The sequence below is a fragment of the Aplysia californica genome, unplaced genomic scaffold (genome assembly GCF_000002075.1).
Source record: "Aplysia californica isolate F4 #8 unplaced genomic scaffold, AplCal3.0 scaffold00484, whole genome shotgun sequence".
NCBI lineage: Eukaryota > Metazoa > Mollusca > Gastropoda > Aplysiida > Aplysiidae > Aplysia > Aplysia californica.
The window spans coordinates 303,530-322,727 of record NW_004797754.1 but is presented as its reverse complement, the minus strand read 5'-3'; the positions used below and the strand labels follow the sequence as shown (position 1 = coordinate 322,727).

General features: G+C 38.5%; 1 protein-coding gene across 3 annotated transcripts in view; it reads right to left on the bottom strand.

The window, feature by feature from the left end:
• LOC101864248 (coiled-coil domain-containing protein 18) overlaps window positions 1-19,198 on the bottom strand; it is a 61,216-nt gene that overhangs the window by 38,875 nt on the left and 3,143 nt on the right. For all 3 annotated transcript variants that reach the window (XM_005105652.2, XM_005105654.2, XM_005105653.2), the window contains exons 2-8: window positions 15,493-15,658; window positions 11,509-11,682; window positions 8,718-8,824; window positions 6,491-6,619; window positions 3,458-3,554; window positions 2,864-2,985; window positions 1,907-2,010 (exon numbers count right to left, since the gene is read on the bottom strand). In XM_005105652.2, coding sequence (XP_005105709.1) covers window positions 1,907-2,010; window positions 2,864-2,985; window positions 3,458-3,554; window positions 6,491-6,619; window positions 8,718-8,824; window positions 11,509-11,682; window positions 15,493-15,658 — 899 coding nt within the window. The remainder of the gene's footprint in view (window positions 1-1,906; window positions 2,011-2,863; window positions 2,986-3,457; window positions 3,555-6,490; window positions 6,620-8,717; window positions 8,825-11,508; window positions 11,683-15,492; window positions 15,659-19,198) is intronic.

Below are 19,198 nucleotides of genomic sequence, written 5' to 3'. Positions count from 1 at the left end.
AAGATCACAGAAATTATGGGAACAACACCTGTCCTCCACTACATTCAGAAGCAAATGATCAGGTGGTTTGAAAATCTGACACGTATGGCACCTCACCAGCTTGCCAGCAAACCAAACTACAAAAAAATATCAGTGTACAAGGCAAGAGGAAGATCAAGAAGGACCTGGATTGAGGGTGTGAAGGATACCCTGAAAACACAACATTCCATCCAGCCAGGCCATCCAACTTGTTAGAGACAAAAAGCTCTCTCTCCCCTCCACGCCCTGAATGTACAAGAGGACAGATAAAGTAAAAAGTAAATAAGTGTAGTATAGCTGCCAACAGCAGCCTTGATCAAGCACTACTGTACTCGTCAAAATCAGCTTTGTTAACACTTTTAGTACCATCGGGCGACTGGGTCCCAGTATGCGCTCATTACCGCTGGCGGCAGTCACCGACTCGACCAGGCACACTAAACATAGTAAACAACTAACAGACCTACTGTACTGAAGTACATGGTAAATACCAAAGAAAGTCACTCTATTTGACAGCTGAGCGGTTGATGAACCTCTGTGAATCTTCAAAGGATGTTTCTTGTGCTGTGAAGGTTTTTAAAAAATTCTACCATGGCTTCAGAGTTCTAAACTGGTGCGGTACTTGAAGTACTTTTCACTATACGAGCCTTCGGTACTATAAGTGTTAAACACGCACTTTCAGATTTCATCTGCATCATGCACCCTATCAATGTGTGACATTTCGTCATCAGAGGGATTTCACCTCCTGCAGAAAGGACAGCGGCTTTATTAGTCCCTTTATACATCCTCCAACCCACTAGGTGGTAGATGGTGTTATAGTAAGAGTATAACAGCACTGCTTTTACAACTAAGTCATATGCCTGATGAACATTAAAGGCTTTTCTTTAAGTTTTAGTAAGAGTTTTACGGGACTTGCAACACAAATAGGTCAAATAAGTGCCGAAGAATAGAGGTGGTACTAGAGCGTAACATTGAAAGAGAAGAAGGAAGAGAGATAAGGATGATAGATGTTTGATAGGAAAGAAGGAGCAAACCACATCAGAACACCTGCCAACCATCCACAGTTACACATCTTAGACAATGTTAAAATTCATACCACGCCATACTCTGATGACAAAAAATCCTTCAGTAACAAGTCTCAAGGATACATTTCGAGAAAAAATCAAACTGGACTAGTTTTGTGCAGAGAGAAACATGTCGACACTGTAACAGGCATTTAGTATAGGGAAATAATTGGAGAGAACAAAAATGTCAAACGGAACTAGTTAGATAACTAAACGTGAAAAACAAAGCACTATTACCAAAGATAGTACAAGACAAGATGGGCCACTTCTCTCTTTGAGCCAATTAAAAAAGTGTCCTCAAAATTTGGTGGCGCCTTCTTCACAAAAGCGCACTCTTTGCGAACAGAGTTATCCTACTTGAGTTTTAAAAAATCAAAGTGAAACTAGCAAGTTTTGGGATAAATTTCGGAAGAACGCTTTTTAAAAATGGTTACGCTGACAAAAAACCTCTTCTGGAGGAAATGGAGATGGTTTTCTTCGTTTAATTTGACTTTAGAATGAAGGGCGAGAGGTCATTAAAATATAAAAAAACTAAAACTCCGCACTGAACGTACCCGAACTGCTGATGAACAGCAGTCGATCTGCGCACGCAAGGAGGTGCTATTCCTATTCTTTTTCTGGAAAAATGAAAGAGAGCTTCAAAACAGACTGCAGCGCCATCTGAAGCAAAGAGCATACTTCCTGCGGACACTTTTTAGGCTGAGTGGCCCATCTTGTCTTGTACTATCTTTGCTATTACACAGCCCCAAGAGAAGAAGCGTCCCAATGCAGAATGACAGAACAGATCAACCCTTAAGCCTACTCAAATGTACCCAAAGTTAACTCACTGAGCTGAGCAGTTAGCTGATCCAGTTGTCGCAGCAGACTCTCGTTCTCCTGTTCCGCCTTTTGCTTCTTCGCATCCTCCAGTTCCACATCATGCAACAAACGACTAGACAAAGAAAGAAAAGAAAACAGCATTCATTGTTTTAGTAAGGGTTTCACCTTAGCTACACAATAAGGTCATATGAGTGCCAAAGATCAGAGGTTTTGCAAGAGAGTAACAAACACAAAAAAAGGAGAGAGAAAGACGATAGATGTTTGATAGGTAAGAAGAAGCAGACCACACCACAGCACCCGCCAATCACCCACAAACAGCATTCACTTCCTCATGGATCAAAGATACATCGAAAAAAGCAAACAAGGTAAAATGAACTACGTCACCTTAGCATAAAAATAAACATGACAATGGGACACAGGAATAGTTAATAGTGACTCAGTACAATTATGGCTACATTTATTTAAAAAGCAACCAGTACAAAGAAAACATTGGACATAACAAAGAAACACTCCACGTCATTCCCCCACCAATAAGATACAGTAACTATGTGAAAGACAGAAATGTGTGCGTAATGTATTTCAATATCTTATGTCCCCCGGGAGTTTTTGTTTGTTTGAGTAAAGAGAAGCACATGGACATAGGAGCACGGGAAGACTGAACTGGTAATTTGGAAAGAACATACCAGCCTGAGGAGCATACCAGCCTGAGGAGTAATTGTGAAGTCTTGTGAGCTTTTAGGCGGACACTTGACTCTAAGTAAGTACATTTTTTTTCTATTTTCAAACACATATTTACCCAGATGTACTCAGTAACATTGCCTAACATGTTCTTATTTAGATTTAATCTAAAATAAATGAAAATTGGAAAACTCTACAATAGTACCAGTAGTATAGAAGGGTGTTTAAAGACACATCAAGAGCAAACGAATGAAAAAAATAGCAACATATGAGACAGTATATCTCACTTAATCTGAGCCTCTTGAGAAGCTAGAGAGGTCTGTACATCACCCAATTGTTCAAGTAGATCATCCCGCTCTTGTGAGACGGAGGCGAGGGCATCTCTCAGATGGTCCTCACTCTGCTCCAGCTGGAGGGAAAAGGGACAACAATATATCAACAATCTTTTTTTCAAACCAGACTTTCAAAACCAGACTTCTTATTCAACAAGCATTCATGTTATGACAAGTTTCCAATTCTGCAGAAAACTAATTACATGCAACTATTTCAACCATTGAAACAATTATTTAGAGTAATCATTGCCCAATGACTTGCAATGACAAAATGTACTACTTCAAAAAGAATAAGAACTCCCCCCCCCCCAAAAAAAAAAAAAAGAATGAAAAGGGCAAATTTAAGAAAAAAAAAAAATAATACATATCTACACCCTTTTCAAAACAGTTGCTCTATGATTTATTATTTCTGTCAGCCACGTCGCTCAAGTTTATCTGCTCAGAAAATTTGGTTCAACTCTTAGCATACTGCTGATCTGAGGACAGAGCTAAAGTTAAAGAAAAACAAAGCGCGTTGCATTAACAACAAAAAAAGGTGAACATGAATACCTTTTTAATTTTTTCCTTTGTTCTTCTTTGATAATCTTCTAAGGAGTCCTGCATTTCTATGAGGTTCTGAACAGCTTCATCTCTCTGACTCTCAATCCTGTTGAAAAGACAAAGCAGGCGTAGAGCAGGAAAAATAAATAGGCCAAGCTTCTGGGTTGCTGTTTCAGTAGATGTAAGCAGTAAGCCTACATCAACACCATCATGGTCACTTAAAGCAAGAGAAAAAGACTGAAACAGTAAAAAGGCAGTAAAGAAGTTGGACCCACAAATAGTGCCCTGCAAGTCAAGCTCACCTGTTATCAAAAATGTAACTGATATAATGTAAGGCATGTAAACACAAAGATGGCCATTGAGAAGAGAGGTTCATGAAAGAGAGTTACCTACAAAAGAATCATAGAAGAGCAATGAAGAAATAGACGAAGTCCCACAACAAAAGGTAAAAGCTTCAAAGGAAAAGCTGAGGCTGAGAATTAAAATTTGAGTAGTAGATGATGCACTTTGTTATAGGCCTCATCCTTCTCATTATTCCTTGTCTCTAGTAAAAATATATTTAAGTATAACAAGACTCTCGGTACATTAATATTATTAGGTTAGTTATGAATATCTAAAAAACGGTCTGATAAAAACGTTCATGTGAAAGGTTCTTTCTACAGCTTTGCTGCTCCTGCATAAAAAATGTCTTTATCAAACAGCTTCGAACACATGTATCACACACATAGAGCAGTGTGAGAAGTAAGTCAGAATTGACATTCCTACAGCTATGATGGTCTTCATAAATAATTTTCCCATTCACAACACACAAATCATAATGAAGCAATGTGATGAACATTTTAAAATCCCAACTGTAAAATCAATTATTTACCTAAACCCTTTTCCTATTAGCACCTTTACTTGCCATAGTTTCCCACAAACAAGGAGTTTAGAACTAATGGAGCCTCCTCTCTCTCTTCGCGGCGCCACGAGCAGTACGCCGCCGTGGGGATCAAATATGGCCGCTGACTGTGGGCTAAATCATGAACTGTGGCGTTTCTTTTTATAGAATCTTATCGGGCTGGGCCACGTTGTGGGGGTGGGTGGGGTGGGGGAATGCACGCAAAGAAGAGGGGATGGGGCTGTGATGAAAGAGGAGGGGCGGGCTTTGGGAAGGGACGAATGAGAATGGGAAAAATTAAATAAAAGAGAGAGAGAGAGAGAGAGAGAGAGAGAGAGAGAGAGAGAGAGAGAGAGAGAGAGAGAGAGAGAGAGAGAGAAAGAGTGAGAGACAGACAGACAGACAGGCAGACAGACAGACAGACAGACAGACAGACAGACAGACAGACAGACAGACAGACAGACAGACAGACAGACAGACAGACAGACAGACAGACAGACAGACAGACAGACAGACAGACAGACAGACAGACAGAGAAAGAGAGAGAGAGAGATTGTGATCAACTGACGGGCTGACGGATAATGACAGGGAGAAAAAAAAAAATTCTGCGTGTGATACGGACTGTTCAATTCTTTAAGAGTTTTATGTTATAATCTAGTTTAAAAATCAAGAAGATGTGTAAAATAAGAAGAAAACTTGTCTGAGTAACATAAAATTATCAAACATACCAAATTATAAAGATAATCTTTCAAGATGCTGAAATATTTAATCATAAGAAATGGATAAAAATTTATACTTTTAAACTGAATTTAAGATATGATTGCATGATTCTAGGCGTGTGCCATAACTAACTTTATGTGTAAGGAATAGCAAACACAAAAGAGGGTCGATGCCAGCTTTATCTGATTGCTAACAGTATGTCTTGGTCAATTAAAAAATAATATTATTGATTACAATAATTTTGTTTCCTGGTTTTCACAAAGTGGAGCGCACAATGCTTTCAAATATTTTAAAAAAAAGAGATAACAGCACCTTTGGAGGTGTGATCGCATGCATGAGCGTGGAATACCTTTGAAGGGGTTGGGTTTTTTTGTTCAGTAAAGTATGATATGGAGAGCAGCGTTTTTAGTCCCTTATTACACTCCAGAGGGGGATAATTTATCTCTAAGTGATGACTCTTGTGTAGTAAAATTTGTTGTTGCTTTGTTTGGTTTATTTTTTTAACAGCAGAATCTTAAGTGAACCGGAATTATTGATTGTGGGATCTTAGGTGAAGACTACAACAATAGAATTAAACCGAGTATAGTTCTATCTAACAAGACTCCAACTCTTATCCACCCCACCCTGCCTTCTCCCCTCATCTGATATGGTTTGGTGTTTCTTTAACATAGAAAATATTCATCATTATTGTTGTCGAGTATTGATTTCAAATTCTAAAGGAGCTTCTAGATATCTACATTTACACAACAGTAGCATCTAATTTGCACACACAATGGAAAGCAATATCTTTAATTAAAATGTATAATATGTTCATACACACTCACATAATAATTATATATATATAAGAATAAGAATACTTTTTAAAAATTGAGTATCTCGGTCTTTCTGCTGGGTGTTTTATCCCTTTCAGCCTGGGTTGACCTTGGCAGGTAGTGCCGGAGCCAGCTTCTTATGAATGTGTATGATCTAAATTGTGTTGCTGGGGGCATAAAAACACTTTCATTCAAATTTTTTAAAAGGAAAACAATTTAACTGAGAAAACTTCGGTCCACTGCAGCATCATATCGGTTCTTACACTTAAATACAACACAGGTGCAAGGCATTTTTACTAATTGACTTGCCTAATCTCAAGGACCTCGGAATAAAACCTTCTTTCTTATCAAGATTTCAGTGCGTGAGTCGGGCATTCGCGGAGCGCAGGTAGCCCACAGTTCCGCAACGAGAGAGGGCTCCTATCAGGCGTGCGGTGCCGTCCACAGAGCATCCTCCATTACTTTTAATCTCCTTGCCCACAGAGCATACAACTAGCGGGCAGTCATCCCTCATAATTTTTCTTAATTTTGTTCATCTTATACAACCAATAGATATATGCAAGAGAGGGGCATGGACTACCGAAAATCATACTCATCCAAAGGCCTCGAGTGTCTCAATTATTAACTTACGCCTTTTTCGTCTCCTTGTGCTCCTCAAGCTCTGCTCGCAGGTCAGAAACCTCAGCCTGACATTCGTCCAGCTTCTTCTGTAACTCTGAGTTCCTCTTTGATCCTTCATCCAAATGTTTCTCTGCTGCCCTGCAGAAAGAAACCAGTAGCATGATCATATTAAAGGATCTGCTAACTCTAAATAGTTGCTAACTGACAACTTCCATGGGGTATGTCAATCAGTTGTGCAGTGAATAATATTTGAATATTCATGAATTTTCAACTTTTGTTTGAGCATGGTATTACAAAAATCCTGAGCAAAATCCAGAAGCAGAAATCTCTTGCATGCTATGATCTTTCAAAAACTGAGGAGTAGTAATTAGCAGAAAAAGGCTTGATTTAGGTGAAATTGAATATAAGTCAAGTAAGTTTCTACAGCAGAAAATATGTTTATTTCGGAGTTAATTAAAAAAAAAGCAGGGTTCAAAGCAAGGGAATGTCATAAACTGCACAGGTTTGATTCATGTCTCCTTTTCCCCTTGTGCGTTTTGTCTTGCTAGGCTGAGTTGCATGATACCTAATGGCTTATTAAGTAACAAATTGCCAACTAAATCTACTCATAGTTACTGCTTTTGTAAAACAGAATCAGAATCTAAAGCTGACCTGCCACTCTATGAAATCTCAAAATCAGAATCTCAAGGGGTAAAAATTGGGATTTGGAGAAAAAAAAATCGGGATCAACAGCAAAAATCACCAAGGTGGCTGCCAAGCTGACTTAAAAATTTTTTAGGGGTGTCCACTCACATATATCTGTATATGTGTGTTTGTGAGAGTGTGTGTGTGTGTGTGCGCGTGTGTACATGCATGTGTGTGTGTAATCATTTTTTTTTTAAATTCTGAAGCATCACATCAAGCACTCAAGTGTCTAAACACCCCGCAACCAATAAATCCCGAATGATGTTTCAACCAGTGCGCATGAACTTTAGGTCCCCAACACACACGGAACTCACACGCCCAAGTCATGACACGTGACGCGAACGCATGATTTAAATATAATTTTACTGATGGGCCCGACTAACCGCGTGTTCACACCAAACACACAGACAAGCGACAATCGTTCTAGGCTAACAGCAACAGCCGACCGACCAAATATTCAAAAAATTTATCTCTTACTTATCCCTTATCGGCGTCCAGATCAAAGCAACGACAACGAACCCCGTGGGGCTGTGCTACTGACTGAAATGTCTTTAGGCGATTCCCAAAGGGGGGACAACATGTTCTTATGCACAGTAGAATTGTAAATGGGCTGATTCATCAATGTCATGCTCATAACTGTTTCTCGGCAGCGGGGAACTGCTGCTTTTTCTTTCCTAATCCTTACTATCATCATTTTTTCCTCTACTTCTTTTGTATGTTTGTCACACTCTTGTGACCTGCTATTTACGGGGTGCCTTGATAGTCGAAGCAGACTTTGAGCTGTTGAAGCTAGAGGGGTGAGCAGAGTAAGCCTGATTCCGGATATGGACTTCTCTGTTGACACCAGACCTTATGCAGTTGCGAGCGTCGTAAAAAATCTTTTTAAAAAATTTTTTTTTAACAACAACGGCCAAGTGTTAGGTTACTACACCTCCGACAAGGCTTGTTTTGAGAGTAACCGCAGTACTACGAATATTATAAATCGATTATTTGTATGTCACGGTTATCAGACTATCATCAGAGAATTCTGAGTGCAGACAAAGATCAAACACAACTTAGGGCGAGTCAGCTACTAAATCCGAAAAAATTTGAATACACCTACTGAAATCTAGAAAATCGGGATGCTTAAGATTTGGTAAAAAAAATCGGGATATCCTGATTAGATCAGGATGAGTGGCAGGTCTGCAAAAGGTATGTTTTTTATTCTGTTCACGTCACTGGCGATTGCCAGTACTTGTGCTTAGTCACGTGTTCTACATTCTTAACATTTATTCTCAATGAATTCACTAAGTGTGAACACTGAAATTACATCAGAGTTGCAGCTCTTGATATCCTTGTTATTTTTGTTTTAAAATCTCAAAATAGAGCATGTTTATCTAAACATCACAAAGAACACTGAATTCTTGACCGCAGCAACAGCAGGAAAACATCGAGGTTTGGTTGATATGAGCTTCCAAAATCATCTGCAACACAAAAACTACTTGCCATAAACAAAAGTTTGATCAGCAAAATTTCCAGTTTTAAGAGATATTGAAATATCTTGAGAACTTACCGCAGTGCTTTGTCCTGAGCCTGACTTTCAGAGAGAAGTTCTTCAATTTTATCCTCCAGATCAGGGATCTTCTTCACTCCATCAGCTTCTTTCAAAAGAGAGGCATTCTGCAAGATTGACAATTTGAGTACTTTCACAACATGAACCACCCTAGTGCACTTACATAAAGTTCAATGATAAAAAATAAGTGCATTACAACCCCAAGCACAAGTGTGTCCATATGTTTTAACCTAAAATGACACAATGATTCTTATGGGTCATACATAAGAAAGACGGTAAAATGACTAGAGGAATGAGAAAATAAGTATCTCCAAAATTGTATTGCATCCAAATAAGTACAATCACAAAAACTCTCAGGACTGATAGTTCTGTTGTGCAAGAATGACTTAAGCATACATCAAAGACCTGCTTCAATGGCAAACAACACTTGATCATAATGTAATCTACAGTTGCAGATGGCTTTTATTTTACTTTCCTTTTTGGGGGTAAAAAAAAAAAGGCTTACCGCAGATGAGAAATACTTTCTCTTGGTAAGTACAACTACTCACTCCAAAATTTAATAGATAATAAGAAGACTACAAAGGTATTCTGAATTCATGCAAGATAAGAAAAATTGTTAAGACACACGACCTTCCAGTGATAACCCCTACAGAATGTTTTTAAGTATATTACAAAGGCTACACCAATTTCAATCATTTATAAGATCAAATAAACTAGAGTAAGAACAATGGTGTCATGTGACATCCCAGTTGACAAAATACAGGGTGATCCAAAAAAAACGTTACACCTTTTTTTCTGAATATCTCATACAAAAATTGTTCTAGGATGCAGTAATTTGGAACAGACATAATTCATTCAAAAGGAATTTGTTTGATATAAAATTCACAAAGAAGAAACCTGTTTTGAAAACAGAAACGGCTAAAAGAAAAAAGCACCCAAAAACGCAAAGTTCACCCATGTTTAAAAATCTTGTAAAGGAAGTTGTGAAAAGATGAGTTGACCTTTTTCTTTATTTTCTCTATGGCATTAATTTTCCATCCCTGCCACATTTAAACAATATTTAATTTCTTTTACAGAGTTTAAAAAACCTAATGAGTTCATTCTGAAATTCCTAGAAGCAGTACTCCACATTCCCTCCTCTGGACTCGACACATTTTTAACGCGTCGTTCGAAATGTTCAGTGGCGCTCTAACACAAGGACCTGCTAAACCACGAGCTTTTAAAGCCACATACACTGTACATGTTCACTAAGAAGTGGCTTCTAGAGATAATAGAGTGGGGTGCCCAATAGACAGCATTTTTGGAGTTAACATATCCCGCAGGGTGAAAATGGGCTTTGCACTAAACCAAATGTCATCGAGGAAATGATCCCTCTTTACAAGACAATCGAGGAATCATGAACACATTTCCATGCCCTGATCCATGTCATCTCGGCCTAGCGAAGATGAACATGGTATTGTCTTAGGTTAAGATCTGCCATGAGAATGCAGACTGTTGATGTGTAGGGAAGTCCTAGCTGCAGATCATCCACAGACAGACGTCTCATGGAACTCGGCTACTGAAATCTGCACTCTGGTGATGTTTATAGGGCTGCGCATGGTGCGTGTTCAACCTCAAGTGGTCATGTTTTAAAGAACTTTTTAGTTCTGATTCGCTATAGATCCAAACTGACGAAACTTAGGTCTTGAGGGCACCTAAGCATTCTCTCCATGCCGTGCGCAGAACTTACGAAATGTCAGGGATGGTGAGTTTGCGGAGAGGTAATGTTCAATACAAAAGGCCCTCTGCTCTTTACTAAACGTAGCCATGATCTAAGCAGGATAACAAAATTTGGGAAAAATAATATCTGCAGACTTCTGTTGACTTGTTAGACAGCTGTAGCTTGCAATATGGCGCGATTGTTGCAACTTTTAGTGGTAGGCCTAATGCGAGCTGGTGCGTCATGCTATGAAAATGGCGACAAGGTTGAAAATGGGTTGTTTTTTTAATGCGCTATACAGAGCAAAATTATTCAATGGAGTTATCTAAAATACATATCAGAAAAATTCCTTTTGACTTCCAAATGTTTTGTCCAAATATGAAACACAAAACTTCAGTATGGAGGAAGATATTTCAAAAACATGTAAAGTTTTTTTGGGATCACCCTGTATATGTGTTGCAACGTGGTGGAATCAATTTTTGGGGGGCATTTGGAGTTATTTGTATCATCATAAAGTTTGTTCATTTGTCTTGCTTTTGATAGAAAAAATATCCATCTATCTTGGATAGAACTCAAGATATTTGTGATTGAAGAAAGTGAGGTCATTCACCTGATTTCAGTGGTGAAATTATCGAGAAAATGGCGTCAAAGTTTGGTAACTCCAATATCTAGAGAGTCTTTGAAAACTGAAAAATGACATATTTGGAGCCTTTAATCAATGTTTTTCAGTGAAATTCATACAGAAATGCGCATTTATATGGACATAAAAGCGATTAAGCCAAAAAATACAAAATCTATAAAAATTTCCAAACTAGCAGAAAAATTCATGTTTCTCCAATTTCATTATTTTGACGAGTGCCTGATTTCACCATGCTGCCTCACATATGCTACTTCACAATTTGGGTGATCAAAAATCAACACAAAAGAAGAAGATGATTTTCAAAAACAAGACAAATAGGTGACTTCAGATATCAGTAATTTCTTTCTTTCGTATATCAACACATCCTTCTCAGCACACTTCTCTACAACATTACAGAACCACTGCCACATGTGAACGTGAAGAATAAAAGCAGCTGGAGCAATATGACTAACCTCCACCTTGGAAGCATGCAAGTCACCAATCAGTCGCTCAACTTCCAACAAAAGCCTCTGGTTTTGTAAAAGCAGTTTGCGCTCATACTTATCTCCACCTCGGTTCTCTTTCGTTGACTCTGAGGAGCTGTCAGACTCAAAGCCATCACTTCTAAATTTTGATTTCCCTGCCATCTGTAGAGTCGAAAAGGTTTTTTGAATAAAAAATTGTGTTCTTTATGATTCAGTTGAGTAAAAAAGTAAAATCAGAAGATAAAGGTAGAGATTAGTTGCCCAGGGGCAAATTACATAAATTCCATTCATAAATTAAAAGTAACTGTTGCCTTTGAAAAAAATGAAACAATAATTATTTAAGAAAGCATGATGATGCTAGCATATTGAGCAAAAGGGTTCGCATTCATGGGATATACTCAAACAGCAAATGATAGTAACATTAAAAAGAAAAAACAAGTGCCAACTGGCTGAAAAAAAAACCCCCTGACTTTTCTGGACCCCATAGAAATGTGTGTGTGGACACTCAAAATTTACAGCTCGTGCATCTTGTACCAAGACTTTTTGTATAAAAGTTTAATATGACATGGAAAAAGACATAACAATATATGGATATTTTTCTGGAATATATTACTTAACGACATGTACATGATACGAGGAAAGTTCTAGGGGTTTGACTTTCTTTCAATTTTTAAAGGTGGTACTTGCTAATTATAGAATAATTAGAAGAATTACGACGGATTTTTTTTAGTTTTGTTAAAAAGTTGGGCTCTGTGCCGGTCATCTTGGATTTTTTGCTATGTTGCGGGGACAGACGTTTTCCTCAGAAAAAAGTCGATTTTAAGCCTCAAACTTGGCACACAAATACACAAACCTATTATCTGTAATCCGAAGGAGAGATTTTCGTCTATCACGAAAAACAACAAAAATATCCATATATCACCGGATGACTTCTGAAAAAAACTAGTACAAGGACAAAAAAGCAGAAATTTTTTTAAAAGCAATGCATATTTCGCAAAATGCTGACATCGGATAACAAAACAGACTATACAGCACCTTTGTGCCAAATTTCAAGTTTGTAGCTTAGATAAGTTCAGAAAAACGTCTGTCCCCGCGTCATCACCATAGTGAAAAAGTAGTTTTTGAGAAAAACGCAAAAGAAAAGCCCCACCTATTTGACAACGTCAAAGTTCGAAAACCATAGTTTTTTAAACAATAAATTTGATATTTTTGAAACGTTGGCCCCTCTCTGATATATTAAATGAAATTAATAAGGTTATATGTTCATTTCCCCATGAAATAAGCTTTCAATGACAGGTGAACATGACCACCTTCAGTAATTTTTAGTTAGTTACTACCCTTGACCAGTCACGTACAAATCAGAACAATTGTTCAGTAACACGCTCCGAGATTGCACCAACCCAAACATGCACACACACACACACACACACACACACACACACACACACACACACTCACCCACACACACGTACTAGCAAACAAACAAACACACATACACACAACATACGCTCTCACACACTGAGTGTGGGTGAATGAGTGCACGTGCATGCTCGCATGTGTGTGTTTGCCACGTATCCCAAGTGCTCACATTTTAAAAATCTGTCAAGGGTACTGTAAAATAATTTAGGAAAATGAGAACCATTTGTGAATTTAGTCTGACTAGGTTACAGGAGAATCCCACTATTCGTTACAGATGTTCTGGGCAGTCAAAGAATGCGTTTTATGTGGCGACAGTTATGAGAGACACACTCCCTTGTTCGGCGTTGAAACGTGATTTACTACCTTCTGTTCTGGTGCTGCTCTAGAAGAATTTTATTTGTCGAGCAATGTGCTCCACGTTTTGCCTCAGTTCACAATAGTTGGGAAAAGTCTGGACACACATCTGCCCCATTATTGGAAGTCCAACGGGTTCAGGCTGGGATTGTGTGAAGCTCGGCACAAGGTATACCGCAACTTCTGTTGAAGTGATTCTGGTTCCACTCGATGACTAGAACTTATAGCGTGCTCCTTCTTGCTAGAACCATGGTCATTTACGCTCTTGAGGTCCCACATAATCTTCCCAATGATCTTCAACACCGATCAAGAATCTTCACATATTGATCTACTACCACTGTTGCTATACCATAGTCTTCAACCAGTTCGGACCAATGAGTCCTACGCATTCTGTTGTCTGGTCTTTCTGGACTCCAGCGAATGTCATTTTTTGTGTTCACGTCTCTGTTCAAATAAAGATGGGCTTCATCGCAGAACAACTCTTTCTAAGAATGAATTATCATAATCATTATCCTCAAGAAACCATAGCTACCGTTTGATCTGTTCCCTGGCGTGGGAACCGGAAATGACTTGGTATATATATTGAAATGGCATGCCTTCAAATCGAGAACGTGTATTAAAATTTTGTCAACAGAAGTTATCGAAAGATAGAGTTCAACTCTCTGACGACTAACCATACCGTTCACCTTTCCATTTGTTAGACACAGGTACACATGTCTGGCCTTTTGAAATCTACATACCTTCCAAGGATAGTGTTGTTTGATGGCAGACTGCAGCCCATCTTATTGTTGATTTTCGACGATAACGTTTTGTTCTATGAGGCATGCCATTTTCACTTATTATCCTACTGTGAGTCTCAAGATCTATGCTTGTCCAGTTGCCCCTCCCCTTTACTTTACTTGTCCAAAATTGATAGCTTTCCATCTCTGACCGAGTTCCACCGTCTTTATCGTTACGCACATTACGTTGTTTTTTTTTACCACACCAATTAAAATTCAATCTGTCTTGCAAATGCGGGAGTTGAGACAGTTGCTGCAATGGTCAGGGAAGAGTACACAGTTTGATGTGATCCCGTCTTGAGCGAAGTTAGGTGGAGAGCTCAGATGCGAGAGCGATGTGTAGCGAAAACGAACGCATCGGTCAGTTCCCACCTCGGTGTGATCCCGTCTTGAGCTTAACATTGTACCTTTATTCGAGTTTTACAACGTTTATGTGATCACATTCACTAGAGTGGCTGATCTTTGACGCGACGATGAGCGTAAAAACGACTTCTTCGATCGTACTATACACGCAAATAGGGAAACAGCCTAGATTTACCTGCTCTGTAACCTACAAAAATTGAGGGATCAGAAACAGGATTATGTGTTGTCAAATACAAAAGCGAATTAGACGGTTTCATCCGTGGCAATACTTCAAACGACTCTCTAATCGAAAGAAGAAATGGCGGTGATCGTAAAGTACTGTTGGAGACCATAATAATTTACCGCACGGCCTTCACAACTGAGTGTTGACGTCATATAATATTATTTTTAGCAACGGGGTTTCGTTTTGTTCAAGACAACCCAAAATCTACAAAAAGAGGAGCCCTGAATCTTGCCTATATGTGCTCAACCGTCAGAAATACATAAATCTTGATGGTCTTGATCGTTTATTGTCTTGAAAGATGAAAAGCTTGGGAGCACAACGATACTAAACATGTTAGGGTGACACGGAGACACATGGTTCTTTTCACGTTCCAATTATGTGCTAATTTGAAGAAAACGTGCCAACTTTTGGATAGGGTGCCCTCCTGAAAACGCCTCTAATGGTGAATTCTTGTATTTTTGAGAATGAAACATCAAGTGATATCGATTCTTTAGATATTCAGGTACCCAAAAATTGACACAGTTAAAAATCAAAATTTTCATCCAAATATCGTGTTTTGCAGACCCGTGACATGCCTTAAACAAAATCCGGACAATTTCAGAAACCCAGATTTCGGCATTTATGCAGAAAATAGGCACCTCTGATAAAAGAAAATGAGGCCGTAAATAAGTTTTATATTTTATGTTATAGATAAAACAGACCAGAGATCACAGCTACACTTCATGACATGGAAGTCAGGGAGTAGGATTACAGGAAGCAAAATTACCCGAAATTCTTGGCAGCATTCACAAAAACATGATAAAAACCAAATACTTAAGAAGGAGAAACAATCACCTGTCTCTTGCTTGGAGTACTGGAAGACATCTTGTGACTAGGAAACCGTGAGTAGGAACCAGGCACAGTGCTTAGGGCAGATGAAATACTTTCTATGTCATCCTGTTGAGACCATGACTTGTATGGTCGAGATCGGTGATTACTCACAGATGAAATTTTATCAGTTCTGTGGGGAGATAAAATGTTAAAAAACATAGGTGAGAATCAATCTATACTACACCTAGCTTGGAGTTTAAATAGGAAATTCTCATGAAATCAATTCATGTTAAAAATTCAAGTAGAAAGAAGCATCACAAAATAAAACTTTTCATAAAATTTGTTTCAAAATATTTAGTTTGAAAAAATGTAAGTTTTAGTTTTAGTAAGAGTTTTACAGCACTTGCAACACATAAGGTCATAAAAGTGCCGAAGATTTGAGGTGTTACAAGAGAGTACAACAAACACAAAATAGAAAGAGGGATGAAAAAGACGATAGACGTTTAATAGGAAAGAAGAAAAAAAGCACACCAGAGCACCCGCCAACCACCCATAAAAAATGTAAAATAAATTGAGTCAACACAAGGAAAATAATACATTAATTTTAAAGATAATGGGCCTCTCAGAGTTACCAAGTCACTTAACAAAATTTTTTCAGCACAATATGACTAAAATACAGGATGCCCCTTGAATAGCTGATAAAAATGAGAGAGAAAAATAATCAGAACACCAATGAATGAATATTCAGTTTTCACTTCTATAACCAGAAAGAGTATTTCATTTGCATTTATATTCTCACTTTGTAGCGCATCATCAGTGAGTGAAAATGCAAGCTGTTTGTCAATTTTAGATTATTGTATACCATTTTTTCTCTAGAAAGGCTTTATGAATTTTTCTTGTGATTTTTTTAGTGACATCAATGAATCTCTGTCTCTGGAATTTCAAGAACAACAATATCCCACATCTGAACATAGCATATATACCTCAAAACTACCACCTAAATGACAATGACAGAGACAACCTTTATTCATCTCGCAGGGAGAAATTTGTCTTGGTCATTTACAATGGCAGTGGATGTTACAAAGGTTAGGTGCACTCACAAGCTAGTAGTACCCTGTATTTGTGTCAGTTTGTATGGGTTTGTTTTTTTCAATTTCACAGACCATTTCCACCTACGTTCAGTGCGTACATGTATCAAATGCTTGGTATACTGTTGACATTTTTAGTAATAAATGGCCTAATTTGTCAAATATACTGGATATGTTATTCAATATGATGTTTTGCGTTAGCACTGAAGAGTTTTAGCATGATATTAGCAGAAAGTACTCAAAATGTACTCATAAGTACTTTTTTAAAAAGTACTTGTACTCAAGTACATTTTACAGGAAAGTACTTTTACTGTACTTAAGTACATTTTTTAGATTTTAAATGTGTACTTAAGTACTTTTTAAAAAGTACTTTAACAGCTCTGTATATATATATGTATATACATATACATATACATACTACATACACACGCACACACACACACAAGAAAGAATATTTTTTTAAAATCAAGTATCTCGGTCTTTCTTGTAATAGTTGTGAAGCGCATAGAGCATGCTCTTATGCAATTATTTCTTCTGGGGTGTTGTTACAGTGTATCCCTTTCTGCCCGGGTGGGCCTTAGCAGATAGCGCCGGAGCCAGCCTCTTATAAATGTTTAAAATATACTAAATTGTGTCGCTGGGTGCATAAAAACACTTTCATTCAGATTTTTTAAAAAGGAAAACAACACCTGTGAAAACTTCAGTCCACTGCAGCATCATATCCGTTCTTACACTTAAACACAACACAGGTGGAAGGCATTTTTACTCATTGACTTGCCTAATCTCGGAATAAAACCTTTCTTTCTTATCTAGATTTCAGTGCGTAAGCGCAGCGCAGGTAGACCACAGTTCCGCTGCGAGAGAGGGCTCCTATCAGGCGTGGGTGCCGCCCACAGAGCATCCTCCATTACTGTAAACTCCTTGACCCAAACCCTACCCTTACCCCAAACTTCTATTCTACTCGGTCTCATCGTGGTCACTCGTTACGGAAGTCCTCCCCTCTTGGGGCCCAAACCGGCAAATAATAAAATTATTTTGTGGGAGGGATCTGCCGAAAAAGGGCCATTCTTAGCTTGGATTTTGATTTTCTCACTTTTAGTGTTTCCTTCCAGTCTCACGCTTAATTTACTCCTCAACAATTACCTGGCAATTCAGGGTCTCTCTATTTCAATTACCTAAAAACAAAAAAGAATTGAAATAATCTGAGATTTTCGAGAGTAGATAGATATATCTAGATTCTACAATCTAGATGTGGTAAAATTTTACTTTCACTCCCGCATACAGATGCACTGCTTCTGGGGTCAAACTGCAGTACTGGTAGCTGCAGATCACACAAAGCCACTAAAGCTGTCGCAAATCGATTATTGTCGAGAAATTTTCAAATCTTTATCTAACTGTAAAATTAAATATCAAATCGAAGTGGCTAGCCGTACTTAAGTACAGCTAGCCTGAGAGTCTAGCCGTACTTAGATCTAGTTTGGCCCTATCGACTCAAACCTGTTAAGTACACAGGTCTCATTACATCTAGATCTCGTAACTATTCAGGTTCAAATAATGCAAGTCAGTAAGGCACCTTTTGGTTTTGTCTGAAATACAAATACTTTCGGCATTTCAAACTAAAAACGGAGTGTCTACGTACACGGTAACCGGGCACCTAGTCTCTGTATCTACGTACACGGTAAACCAGAATGAAAATTATTTAAATCAATATTTTGTCCTGTGCACCTGTCACTTGCTCAATAAAAAAGAAAGTCACATATAAAAGCGTCTTGTCGGGCTCGCCATCTTGACCAGTCAGTGAACCTGTGCGTGCACATCACATTGTGAGTACCGGTTGGGGTCACCACTGTTCATTCAAAGCATGTGCGCTGCGAAGTATAGGGCTCCGGAATGGGGGGTATTGATTTTTTTTTTCAGTCAGGGGAGGGGTGGGGAAGAAGGCAACACCGAATGACAAAAACTGAACTTGGAGTTCTACTGCCCGGTTACCGTGTACATGATACTGAGACTACGTGCCCGTTTGCCGGTTACTGTGTTCGTAGAAACTCCGAACTAAAAATTTCATTTACAATTCAGCCATCAATATTAAGTATGGCTAGCCTGACAGTCTAGCAGTCCTTAAGTATGGCTAGCCTGGTTGTCTACCTGTACTTAAGTACGGGGAGTACGGATAGCCAAGAAGTCTAGCCGTACTTAAGTACGGCTAGACTGCCAGTCCAGCCGTACTTATCTTAGGCTTAGGCCCTATTAAATCATTAACTGATTCCGTCCATTCGGCCGCTGACAGCGGCTCTGAGTTTTTCCGCTATCCATTCGAACGCTGTGAGCGGCTCAACGAAATCCTTAACAAATGTGCACTTTTTAACATAGTTCCGACTTTTTAAGTTGTCGAAAGGCAGTAGAACTTGTAAACAAACCTGACCTCAATCTCTGAGCGCCAATATCGATCGAAACTCCGCGAAATTCTTGCGAAATTCTTGCAAAATTCGTTGTTTTGCTGTCGCGATGTAGGCTAGATCTAAGGGTAAACAACACGGGGCCTGGTATAAAGGCCCTTCAAAGAAAGATATTCAACTAATTTGTGAAATTCTTGCATAAATGTGTGCTAGGGTGTTATCGTTACAATGTTGTGTTGATTCCAA